At 46.9% G+C, this 12,751-nt stretch overlaps 1 protein-coding gene across 3 annotated transcripts in view; it reads right to left on the reverse strand.

Moving 5' to 3' along the window:
- Nucleotides 1-12,751, reverse strand: part of NBEAL1 (neurobeachin like 1) — a 363,036-nt gene that overhangs the window by 144,709 nt on the left and 205,576 nt on the right. For all 3 annotated transcript variants that reach the window (XM_073551440.1, XM_073551438.1, XM_073551439.1), the window contains one exon: nucleotides 2,192-2,280. In XM_073551440.1, coding sequence (XP_073407541.1) covers nucleotides 2,192-2,280 — 89 coding nt within the window. The remainder of the gene's footprint in view (nucleotides 1-2,191; nucleotides 2,281-12,751) is intronic.

The following is a 12,751-nucleotide window of genomic DNA, read 5'->3' on the forward strand; positions in this document are numbered from 1 at the left end:
GGCAGGGAAGTCATGCGCTGCTTGCAAGCCGAAGGACCGCTACCGTAATACTCCCGGCTCTGCACACCAGGACTGTGTGCGCGGAGATAAGCGAGTATTTATTGCTCTTTAACAGTGAGAACAGTGTCAGCAGGAGCCTTTCTGCAGCTGCCAGCGGGCACGTGCCACTACTTAACCCCTTAACGACCAGGGGTATTTTTGGTTTTGCATTTTCATTTTGCCCTCCTCTTCTTTCCAGAGCCATAACTTTTTTTTTTTCCCCATCAGTATGGCCATGTAGGGCTTATTTTTTGTTGGACGAGTTGTACTTTTGAACGACACCATTGGTTTTACCATGTCATGTACTACAAAACAGGAAAAAAATTCCAAACAAAGTGCAATCCCACTCTTGTTTTTAGCTTGGCTTTTTTGCCAGGTTCAATAAATTCCAAAAGTGACTGGCCATTATGTTGCTCCAGGTCATTACAAGTTCATAGACACCAAACATGTCTAAGTTATTTTTTATGTAAGTGGTTTAAAAAAAAATCCAAAGTTTTATAAAAAAAAAAAAAAAAAAAAGCGCCATTTTCCGAGACCCGTAGAGTCTCAATTTTTCGTAATCTTGGGTTGGATGAGGGCTTATTTTTTGCGTGCCGGACTGACGTTTTTAAATGATACCACTTTTGAGCAGATATGTTCTGTTGATGGCCCGTTATTGCATTTTAACGCAATGTCAAAGAGACCCAAAAAAACGTAATTTTGGTGTTATGATTTTTTTTTTTCTCGCTACGCCGTTTAGCGATTGGGTTAATGCTTTTTTTATTGCTAGATCGGGCGATTCTGAACACGGCGATACCTAATACGTGTACGTGTGATTTTTTTTTTGTTTTATTTTGAATTGGGCAAAAGCGGGGTGATTTTTATTTTTATTTATATTATTTTTAGATAGCGCTAACATATTCCGCAGCGCATTACAGTTTGCACACATTATCATCACTGTCTCCGATGGGGCTCACAATCTAAATTGCCTATCAGTATGTCTTTGGTTTAAATTGTTATATTTTTTTATTTTTTTCATATTTTTTTTAAAACATTTTTTTTTTAGTTTTGGCATGCTTCAATAGTCTCCATGGGAGGCTAGAAGCATGCCATACTTGATTGGCTCTGCTACATATAGGCGATGAGCAGATCACCTATATGTAGCAGAATGACAGCATTGCTATGAGCGCCGACCACCGGGTGGCGCTCATAGCAATGCGGCATCAACAACCATAGAGGTCTCCAGGAGACCTCTGGTTGCTATGCCAACGCATCGCTGACCCCTGATCACACGACGGAGGCCTTGCAGCCGGAAGAGCCGGTTAAATGCCGCTGTCAGCATTTAACAGCGGCGTTTAAAGGGTTAATAGGCGCAGGTGGATCGCGATTCCACCTGCGACTATTGCGAGCACAAAACAGCTGACATGTCCCGGCTTTGATGTGGGCTCACCACTGGAGCCCTCATCAAAGCAGGGGAGACGTCCAATGACTGACAGAGTCAGTTAAGGGGTTAAGAGAAATGAATATTTAACGCATTCCACACCCATACACCCAGCTCTTACCAATGTGACACGCTGCTCCGCCGATGCCGCTCCTAATCTCAACTCCACAGCTAGAGTCGATACGGCCGGACTATAAGTCTCACCCCATTTTCCTACACATTTTTATAGGAATAAAGTGCGTCTTATCGTCCAAAAAATACGGTACTCCTCCAGTATGAACAACAACGAAAGTTTCAGGCAATAGGTTCTCTAACACTACTAGGATATTTTACAGCTTTATCGAACATTGCAAATTATATGCCAACAGTGTAGGAGAATTTTTTAATTTCCATTTAGAGGCCAAACACCAACATATAGCTAGTCCTATACTGAGCTCAGACTTGGACACAATTGAACTCAGTCAATCCAATGGCACCATCATAAATATCACTGATGGTACGCTATCATCAATCTGGACCCAAGGTGGTTTTAGCTCTTAGAGAATTACCTAGCCTGAAGCCTCTGAAGGTGATACCAGTCATAAATAGATTTCCAATTACAAATAAACAAAACAAAGTATATTAGAAATGGTAGAGTTTTCTTTTACATAGTCATGCTTTATTTCTATAAAATTGGAAGACATTCTTATAACATGCTATTGCTATTTATTAAATGCAAAAGCTAACACTCACCTTCCTGCAGATGGCAACTCGTACAGTGAGATCCAACTTGTATGACATGTGAACCACTGCTAGCAGGTCTCTGTAGTTGATAACTGGATCTGTATTATTTAAGACAAAAACGTTTCATCACTTAAAGGGAATGTGTCAACAAAACAAATAAAAAAATTAGATCAGAACAACATGCTATGTTAAATATTTTTAACAACTATTGGTAATATTTCTCTCAATTTACTATATATTTTTCCATACAAAAAGCCTAAGATCTTGTAGTTTTCGTCAAGGCCTCCAAGCCTCATGGTAGGTGGGCACTTTCTTCTCTGAAGAGATCGCTTTTCAGCAATCTAATTGTCATCATAGACATGACTACTCTTACATACACAGTTGATAACACAAATTCCACCATTCAAAATATTCATTAAGTCACAACTCAATTAACCCATGCAGATATTTTAAAGCATATTTCTGCATAGTTTTAACAGTAGCCAATTTAGATGTACAGCCCTCCATTTCCACAAAACAGAGTTTAAACAATGTAAATCTGGAAAAGGAGATTTTTGTGTACTCACCGTAAAAATCTCTTTCTCTTAGCCTCTAATTGGGGGACACAGAACCATGGGTGTTATGCTGCTGTCCACTAGGAGGCGACACAGATTAACTATGGCTCCTCCTCTGCAGTATACACCCATGGGACGGGGTGGGAGCTGTGTCCCCCAATTAGAGGCTAAGAGAAAGAGATTTTACGGTGAGTACACAAAAGTCTCCTTTACTCTGTCGCCTCATTGGGGGACACAGAACCATGGGACGTCCCAAAGCAGTCCCTGGGTGGGAAGCAATGGAACGAATATTGTGCTAGCAGGTGCCTAAACTTGGGGCACTGCCGCCTGCAGAACCCGTCTACCCAGGCTCGCTTCCGCTGAGGACTGGGTATGAACACTGTAGTGTTTCGTAAACATGTGTAGGCTAGTCCAAGTGGTAGCCTTACACACTTGTTGTGCCGAAGTCTGGTGCCGAATGGCCCAGGAGGTGCCTACTGCCCGCGTAGAGTGTGCCGTGATACCGGCCGGAAGAGGAGAGTTGTTAAGACGGTAAGCCTCTTGCATGGTGGACTTGATCCACCTGGCAAAGGTAGCTTTGGAAGCCGGCTGACCCTTGCGAACGCCTTCCGGAAGAAGGAAAAGGGAATCAGACTTCCGGAAGGGTGCAGTCCTAGACACGTATATACGCAATGCCCTGACGAGGTCAAGCGTATGCAGAGCCTTCTCCACTCTATGAACCGGAACCGGGCAAAGGGACGGCAGTGAAATTTCCTCATTGAAGTGGAAGTTGGACACAACCTTCGGAAGGAAGGATGGTACTGTACGGAGAACCACCTTGTCCTGGTGAAAGGCTAGGAAGGGCCGTCTGCAGGAGAGTGCTGACAATTCAGACACCCTGCGTAGCGAGGTGATTGCCACCAGAAAAACCACCTTCTGGGACAGAATGCGGAGTGGGACTTCCTTAAGGGGTTTGAAAGGTGGTGCCTGCAATGCTGTCAGAACCAGGTTGAGGTCCCACGTTTCCAGTGGACGTCTGTAGGGGGGAGCTACTGTAATCGGGAAACTCCCTGGAGAAAAGTCATTACTTGCGGCTTGTTAGCAATACGCCTTTGGAAAAGCACTGACAGCGCTGACACCTGGCTCTTAAGCGAGCCTAGGGATAGCCTGGCGTCCAGGCCCGATTGAAGAAAACCAAGTACCTTTGGGAGGGAATAAGGGAGTGGGACCTGTCCGCGAGATTCGCACCAGGTAAAGAAAGCTCTCCAGGTACGGTAATATATCTTGGCGGAGGTTGGCTTCCTTGTCCTGATCATGGTCGTAATGACGTCCGGTGAGAGCCCTGCCTGGGTTAGAACCCAGGTCTCAAGGGCCACGCCGTCAAATTGAGAGCCCCTGAGTTCTGATGGTAGAACGGACCTTGTGACAGAAGGTCGTGACGGTCAGGAAGGCGCCAGGGGGCGTCTGCTGTAAGTTGTACGATGTCGGCGTACCATGTACGTCTGGGCCAGTCCGGCGCGATCAGGATAGTTGGAACTCCCTCTTGTTTGATCTTCCTCACGAATCTGGAGATCAGGGGGAGGGGTGGAAAAATGTACAGGAGCTGGAACTGGGTCCAGTCCTTAACCAGGGCATCCGCTCCGAGCGACCGCGGGTCCTGGCCATGAAATTGGAGACCTTCGCTTTGAGATGGGATGCCATTAGGTCCACGTCCGGGGTCCACAGCGACTGCAGATCTGGTGAAAAATTTCGGGATGGGAGACCACCCCCTGAGGCCATTCCTTGTCTGCTGCGGAAGTCGGCTTCCCAGTTGTCCACACCCGGAATGTGGACCGCAGAGAGTACCGATCTCGTGTCTTTCGCCCAGTGGAGGATATGAGCCACTTCTCTCATCGCCTGGGTACTGCGGGTCCCGCCTTGGTGATTCACACATGCCACCGCCGTGGCATTGTCCGACTGTATCCTGATATGAGAGGCTGCCAGCAAGTGATGAAAGGCTCTCAATGCCAGGAGGATGACCCGAATTTCCAGGGTGTTGATGGGCAAGGTCGCCTCCACTGGTGACCACTTGCCTTGTGCGCTGTGATGTAGGTGCAGAGCGCGGAAGGGCAGGCTATGGGAGAGCCCTACAGGGGTGGATATGCAGGGGAAACTTATGGGAGAGGCTTACAGGGAATCCGGATTCACAGCCGAGCAAAAAAACCCGAGCTGTGATCTTACCCCACCAGCCGAAGATCCACAGTCCTGTGCCCCCCGGAGACGGGCTGGTGTGGTGCTCTGCTGATGCCTGCGTCAGAAATGGTTGCCGAGAGGATGAGGAGGGAGAAGAAGGGGGCGAAGAGCTGAGAAAGAGCGCGCAGAGATGTGTAAAAACGCGCCCTTTCTGCCTCGATCCGCCCCTTCTATGACACTGTAGAGTGTCATATTTGTCATCCGGGGGGGGGGGGGGGGCCGGGGGGCGGAGAGGCGGCGACCTAAGCTAGGCCGAAGCTGCGGCCTAAATTAGATATCGATGCCCAGAAAGGGCTCCAGGCCGGTGTGGTAGTCTGGGAGGGGGTCGGATCTAAACCGGACCCCCCGGATTGGAAGGCAGGCTAGCGGTGGGGCAACAATCAGAAGCGGGGTCCTGTGATGGGTCTCACTGAGGCGCTATGAAGCTGGTGCTGCCGCAGAGACAGGGGCGCAGGGAGCCCTGTCTCTGTATATGCCATGCCTGCCCGCACTCCCCCCCTCAAATTCTGGTTTTAGGCCTGATGAAACGATATCCATGGCCCAGGGGTTGGATGTAATCTTCCCCCATTGGTGGCTGAATTTCAGTAGCCTGCCACCTACCGGTGTACTGGTACTAGCGGAACCTGTCTCCTCTGAAGGGACGTTTCCCAAATAGGCTGCCCCTCTGTTTGGGATCCTTATTTCCCCAGCAGTCCTGAGGTTTGAAATCTCTCTTTTTTCCAAACGGAGGCTTCCTGAAGGCCCTCCTGTTAAAGGGTATATACGGGTTAGGAAAACCTTTCTTTCTCTCCCCCGCTTTCGTTAGGATCTCGTCCAACTCCGTGCCAAATAGGTACTTACCCTGGCAGGGTATTGCACAAAGCTTAGTCTTTGTCTGCGTATCTCCTCTCTACCCTTTCAACCATAAGGCCCGCCGGCCTGAATTGGTTAGCCCTGCTGCTCTAGCAGATAATCGGAGAGAGTCCGCTGAGGAGTCAGACAGTAAAGCCGCTGCTCCCTTAATGAGGGGGATTGAGGAAAAGAGCTTGTTTCTGGCTACTCCGCTTTTAATTTTCTCCTCTAGGTCATTCAGCCTCACCAACATTGACCTTGCTGTGCACGTGGCTGCTACTGCGGGCTTAAAAGCTGCCGTGCATGCCTCCCAGGATCGTTTAAGAAAGGTATCTGTCTTACGATCTAATGAGTCAGCCAACGTGCCTGAATCCTCCACCGGCAGGGAGGATCTACGAGAGGTAGAGGCCACTGCCGCATCTACTTTAGGGTATTTGCGTTTTGACGTTAAGGGGGGGAAGGTTCTCTGACCCTGTTTCTCCCACTCCCTCCTTACCAGCTCCTTTATGGCTGGGACTACTGGGAACGCCCGGATCTTTCTCCGGGAAATACCTGCGAACATCATGTCTTGCGGAGTCTTGGGGTCCTTACTCTCTGGTAGCCCCATAGTATTTCGGACAAACATAACTAAGTTATTAACATATTAACACTGTCCGCAGGGAAACAAGTCTGCTCCTCCTCCTCTGAGGAAAAGTAATCCTGGGATCTATCAGAGTCTAGCTCCCCAGTTTCTGACGGCGACCCCGACGCCGGCGAAGCTCTTCCTCTTGGTGAAACTAATTCTCTGACAGAGGAGTGTCCCCCCAGACTGCTGGAGCTGTCTAAGGCCCGTAGCTCCTCTCTAATTATTGCTCGGATATCCTCTTTCCTCCCTGAGGATTCCTCCTGTAAGGTCTTTCCAATACAAGACTGGCACATTCTTTTAGGGTGGACATCTGGGAGGGGCTGAGAACATAAGGCACACTCTCTATTTTTCGCCTTCTCCGTTCTTTTGGCCTAAAAGGGTATGGACCAGAAAGAAGCCGTCAGCTGTTTAGTCTGACTATAAACACTCACCCGTGAATCTCGTCAGCAAACTACCGGCTGCGGGGTCCGCGACTCAGGCTGAGGCGAGGTGTGGGATGATTTTTTCTCTTTTCGTTTCTTTTCCAAGGGCTCATCCTGCCTAGAATGCCCGCTGGACTCTTTCCTGGAGCTGCCACTTCTTCTGGTGCTGCTGCTCCTTCTCGTAGTACCGCTTTGTCTGCTGCCATGTGGGGATTCCCCTGGCTGACTTAGCGGGAGCGAAGCTGGGCCGTTTATGGACGACATGACTGCGCACTGTCGCCGCATTATCGGGTCTTTTTTATGCTACTTCCTGGTTCTGACCCCCCTTTTTTTTTTTCGTCATTTTTTTTTTTTTTTTGCTCCCACCGCGCATGCACGGCCGCTCTCCCGCGATACCGCAGTTTTCCTGACTCCTCCGACCCCGGAAGCTGTTGTTACACTTCCGGGTCGCCTCTGCCTGGAAGTGCCGGCCGTCCTGCTCGCTCTGCCCGTCGCCACCCCCTCCAAGCTATGTTCCCCTCTGGCGCTGCTTGGCACCATCGGCGCAAGCTCAGGATCTCCTGCTTCTCCTCCCAGCCTCGCTGTTCGGGGGGAGCGCGGCGGCCACCATCCCTGATGCCGCGCTCACGTAATGCGTCCGCCCCTCTCCCGGGGGGGTGTCTGCCCCATAACCCAGTGAGCCTCGGTACTTATTCCACCTCTGGCCTCACCTGCATTACCAGCTCTGGGGGGAACCTCCTCTCCGCCAGACGCTGCCTCCAGTCCTGGGGCCCCTGCTGCTCACATTATGCATGCAGGCGGCTACCAGACCAGGTATCCTCTTCTGCAGGTTCCTTCCTAGGAACAGGAAACCAAACTGAGGGAGCGAGGGGGACCGCCCCATTTATCTCTCTGTAGGTTTGCTGTTCCTAGGGGCGGATCCCCTCTCTCAGTGGGTGCTGTCGTGGCGAAGAGGAAAAAAAAATTCTTTAGGTATTCCTCCTTGCGACACTAAGCAAAAACTGGAGAAGGCCGACGCCGTCCAGGGGTGTATACTGCAGAAGAGGAGCCATAGTTAATCTTTTCCAGATTATGCATAGTGTCGCCTCCTAGTGGACAGCAGCATAACACCCATGGTTCTGTTTCCCCCCCCAATGAGGCGACACAGTAAGACTAAATTACTTACTGGTAATGGGATTTTTCAGAATCCATGACAGCACCACCTGAGAGAGGGGATCGGAAACCTACAGAATAAAAGGGAGGTCCCTCTCCACTGCATCAGTTCTTTACAGAGAATGAAAACACCACTTAATGGTTATATACACCATTATACAACATGATTTTTTCTTCTAAACACTGCATGAATCTAACAACACAAAGGAAACAAAGTGACTATGCATTACCATTAATAGGAGGGAATATAAGGGTGCTGTCATGGGTTCTGGAAAATCCCATTACCGGTAACTAAATTAGTCTTTTCCCATCACAAATGACAGCACCACCTGAGAGATTTACAGAGAAACTTTAAACTTCGGGTGGGACTACAGCCTGTAGAACTCTTCTTCCAAAGGAAAGATCAGCAGAAAATCTTAAATCGGGCCTATAGTGTCTATGGAAGGTGCAAGGTGCAGATTGTATTGCAGCCTTACATGTTTGCTCGATGGAGACATCTGCTTTCTCCATCTAGAAGGTTGAAACAGCCCTAGTAGAATGAGCTTTAAGGTCTTCCGGAAATGCCCTATTTGCGGAATAAGCCAACCCTATGGCCTCTTTAAAGGGGTTTTCCCATGAACAAAAGTTAATTTTAATCAACAGATCTTGGAATGATATGTTCCACAATTAAATGTATTTAAATAATACAATCTTCCCTAATCATTTTTAGAACTGCTGGAACCAGCATCGTAAGAGGAAAGGCATATACAAGACCGAAATCTCATTTGAGCAGGAAGGCATCCATGGCTTGCTGCTATCCCGTCAGCTCCAGTGAACAGAATTTTCTCACTTTTCTGTCTGTCAGCAATTAGATCTATGTCTGAAAGCCCTCACAGGTCCACAGTCTGATTGAACACTCTCCGACTCAGAGACCACTCCCCATTTCAGTTGGATGCGGCTAAAAAAGTCTGCTTGCCATTCTCTTTCCCTTTATGTGAAATGCTGATAACCTCGTAACATCCAATAACGGATATATCCGACAATACACGCCTACCCCTGTTTGGTGTGGGCTCCGGCAATGAGCCAGCACCTTTTCAAGCACATGACAGCTGATCTGATCAGATGTCATGTGCCTTTAACAGCCATGGGTGGAATCGCGATCCACCCGCGGCTGTTAACATGTTAAGTCCCACTGTTAAGCTCTGACAGCGGCATTTAACATTCAAGCACAGGATGAACTTCATTAACCCCGCTCATGTCATATGACCGTGGGTCGCTAACGGGTTGGCATGACAAGCCGGGGTCTGCAGAAGACCCTTGTGGTTGTCATAGCCGGATAGCTATGAGCGCCACCCAGCAGTCGGCGTTCATAGCAAATGAGCATTTCTGCTACATAGAGCATGATCGGATGATCACAGCTACTAGTCTCCCATGGACACTATTGAAGCAAGTATAAAAAAATGTTTTTAAAAATAATAAAAAAAATAAACGTTCAAATCACCCTCCCATTTGCCCCATTCAAAATAAAAATTAAAAAAAACAAACAAAAACAAATATACACATATATGGTATCGCCGCACTCAGAATCGCCTGATCGATATATAAAAAGAATTAATCCAATCGGTAAACGGCGTAGTAAGAAAAAAAATCGAAAGGCCAGAATTAAGTTTTTTGGTCAAAGCAACATTGTAATACAATGCAATAATGGGCGATCAAAAGTTCGTATCTACACCAAAATCAAAATGGTATCAATGAAAACGTCAGATCGGTGAGCAAAAAATAAGCCCTTAACCAGCCTCAAATCCCGGAAAATGGAAACGCTACAAGTCACTGAAAATGGTGACTTATTTTTATTTTTTGCAAGCTTTGGATTTTTTTTCACCACTTAAATTAAAAAGAACCTAGCCATGCTAGACATGTTTGGTGTCTATGAACTTGTAATGACCTGGAGAATCACAATGGCAGGTCAGTTTTAGCATTTAGTGAACATGGAAAAAAAAAATTTAAAAACCAATTGTGTAACTGCACTTTTTTTTTGCAATTTCACCTCACTTGGAATTTTTTTCCCCCGTTTTCCAGTACACGATATGGTAAAATAAATGGTGCCATTCAAAAGTATAACTCGTCCCACAAAAAACGAGCCCTCAAATGGCCACATTGACGAAAAAAAAATAAAATAAGTTATGGATGTGGGAAATAGGGGAGCAAAAAAATGAAAATGCAAAAACAAAAATACCCCTGGCCCTTAAGGGGTTAAAGATAATAGGGGAGACTCCGCAATCTGAAAGATCTGATCAGACAGAGTCATTAGGCATCTAGGCCTAGTTCCCCCCTGATGGTTTATGTAAGATACCGTAACCCTGTTGTCTGACAAGACCTTTACCTGACTTTGTCTAGATGTCAGGAGTTTTCTTAGAGACTGCCTTACTTCCAAGACTTGCTTTAGGTTGGAGGAACCAGATCTTTCTTCTCTTGTCCATCAGCCCTGGCCACAGATATCTCAGATGTGCCCGCCCCCTATCCCTGAGGGCTTACATTTGTAGCAATGAACCACTATATCCGATTCATCCAAGGCACTCCTCTGTATATATTTTTTGTCTCTAACCACCAGACAAGAGATTGAGTTGCTGCTGAAGAAAGAGTAAAGCACCCGTCACACTAAGCGATGCTACAGCGATCCCGACAACGATACGACCTGTTAGGGATCGTTGCTTCGTCGCTATGTGGTCGCTGGTGAGATGCCAAACAGTCAGATCAATACAGCGACCCGTAGCGACCTTTGTAACGCTGTTGGCGGTCGTTGGGACCCTGTCACATAGCAGCTACTCTGACGATTCAGACCTCGAATCAACGCAAATCCACGCCTATGTGTCTCGCTTCTGAGTTGCTAACGAGGTCGTTGGTAAGGTGTCAAACATACTGATGCATGCTACCCAGCGGGACCTGAACGATCAAAAAAAATGTCCAGGACATTCCGACACGACCAGTGATCTCACAGCAGGGGCCTGGTCGCTGCTACCTGTCAAACATAGCGAGATCGCTGCTGAGGTCGCTGTTGCGTCACAAAACTTGTGACATAACAGCGATCTCGCTTAGTGTGACGGGGGCTTTAGTTTCCCAACCAACTTTAAAGCATATCTGTTTGCCAGTATCTCCCATTACAACACATGTTTGTGTATTTGTGACCATGCTACTACTGGAATGCAGTAGGTTAGAGTTCCTAACAACGATATTGCCTTGCCTCCTTAGAGTTGTGGCCAGATTACTTACTAATTTTGACACTTAGCAGGACACCTTCTTTTCCCCTTTCTCCCTTGGTAGATAAATCTCATTTACTGAGTCCAGGAGATGATGAGGGAAGACCTGTACTGTTTTAAATTCTAATCTTGATTTTTTTTTTTTTTAAATTGAGTAGGAAATCTAACTTTGTCAAGGTTACCCTTTAGGGTATGTGCACACGTTGCGGATTTTGATCAGTTTCCGCAGCGTTTTTGGATGCGCGGAATTGCCTCAAATCTGCAGTGCAGAGTGCACACAATGTTAATGAATGGGAAATGCAAAAACGCAGTGCACATGCTGCAGAAAATTCCGCGCGGAAAAGCAGCAGTTTATTTTCCGCAGCCTGTCAATTCTTTTTGCTAATCAGCAGCTGCAGTTTTATTTCTGGCACATAAAAATCAATCTCTCACAGCAAAAATGCAATAAAATCCACAAGGAATCCGCATCAATTCCGCAGGAAAACCGCAAGCGTTTTAGCCTGCGTTTTCTGCCAAGAGATGCGGATTCTCTGCAGAAAATTCCACAGGCTAATCCGCAACGTGTGCACATACCCTAACTCTGCCAACTGAGTTCTGCAACACTTGACCGATATGCCCACAATCAGAAAATCATTGAGGTATGCTTTTCTTTCCTTCATAGGAGTCGTCACTTCTGCTAAAATCTCTGTAAAGCCTTGAAGGCCCCATGGCAACCAAAGGGAAGAACCCCGAAACTGTAAACCTCAATTCTCCTTTTATGCCAAAAGCTATTCAGGAATTTTTGATGTTTCATGTGAATTGCAAGGTGATGCACTTCCTTTAAATCCTAGACTGCCATATCACAATCTGGAACCAGAAGTTTTATAGCCGATCTTATAGACATTTTAAATGATCAATCTCTCAGGAATTTGTTCAGCCTCTTGAGGTTGTAGCAAAGGCAGGTAGGACTTGGTTAAATCCTAGCTGTACAGGTTTTGATTAGGGGCATCTGGGGAGCTCTGCACATGATCAGGCTAGGCGTTCACCTTAGTCAGACTGCTGGAAAGCAGAGCAGACTGGATGTGTCTTGGAGCGGAACAGAGAGAGAGGCCAGAGAATCTCCCTGAGCTAACCTGCATAAGGCCATATGTAGATAACCGCAAGTATCAGTGGTTGCTATGGACAATAGATGTTTGTTTAGTTAGCGCATGGACAAGCCTAGGGAGCTATGTCTATGATCTTTTTTTTACCACTGGTGCTGTGCAAAATGTGGAAAGCAATAAAACTGCACTTGTTTGGACCAAACTCACATTAATTGCATGGATGCTAACTAACGAATACCTACCTTAAAGAGTAAGTCTTTGCAAGGTTTATTATTGGCCTGAAGTTTGCATCTGTTACTAAACAGAGGGGAGACTATAATCTCTCTCTCTTGTCCTGGATCTCTATGAGGACTAATTCCTTTTACAGGATGGAAATTCTAAATTAGGAAAGCCATTTTTATAACCAACTGCTTTTCCCAAGATATCATCCAATACTGGTCCAACAGGTATTCCACC

This window comes from Dendrobates tinctorius, unplaced genomic scaffold (genome assembly GCF_039654945.1).
Source record: "Dendrobates tinctorius isolate UK_male_01 unplaced genomic scaffold, ASM3965494v1 ptg000177l, whole genome shotgun sequence".
NCBI lineage: Eukaryota > Metazoa > Chordata > Amphibia > Anura > Dendrobatidae > Dendrobates > Dendrobates tinctorius.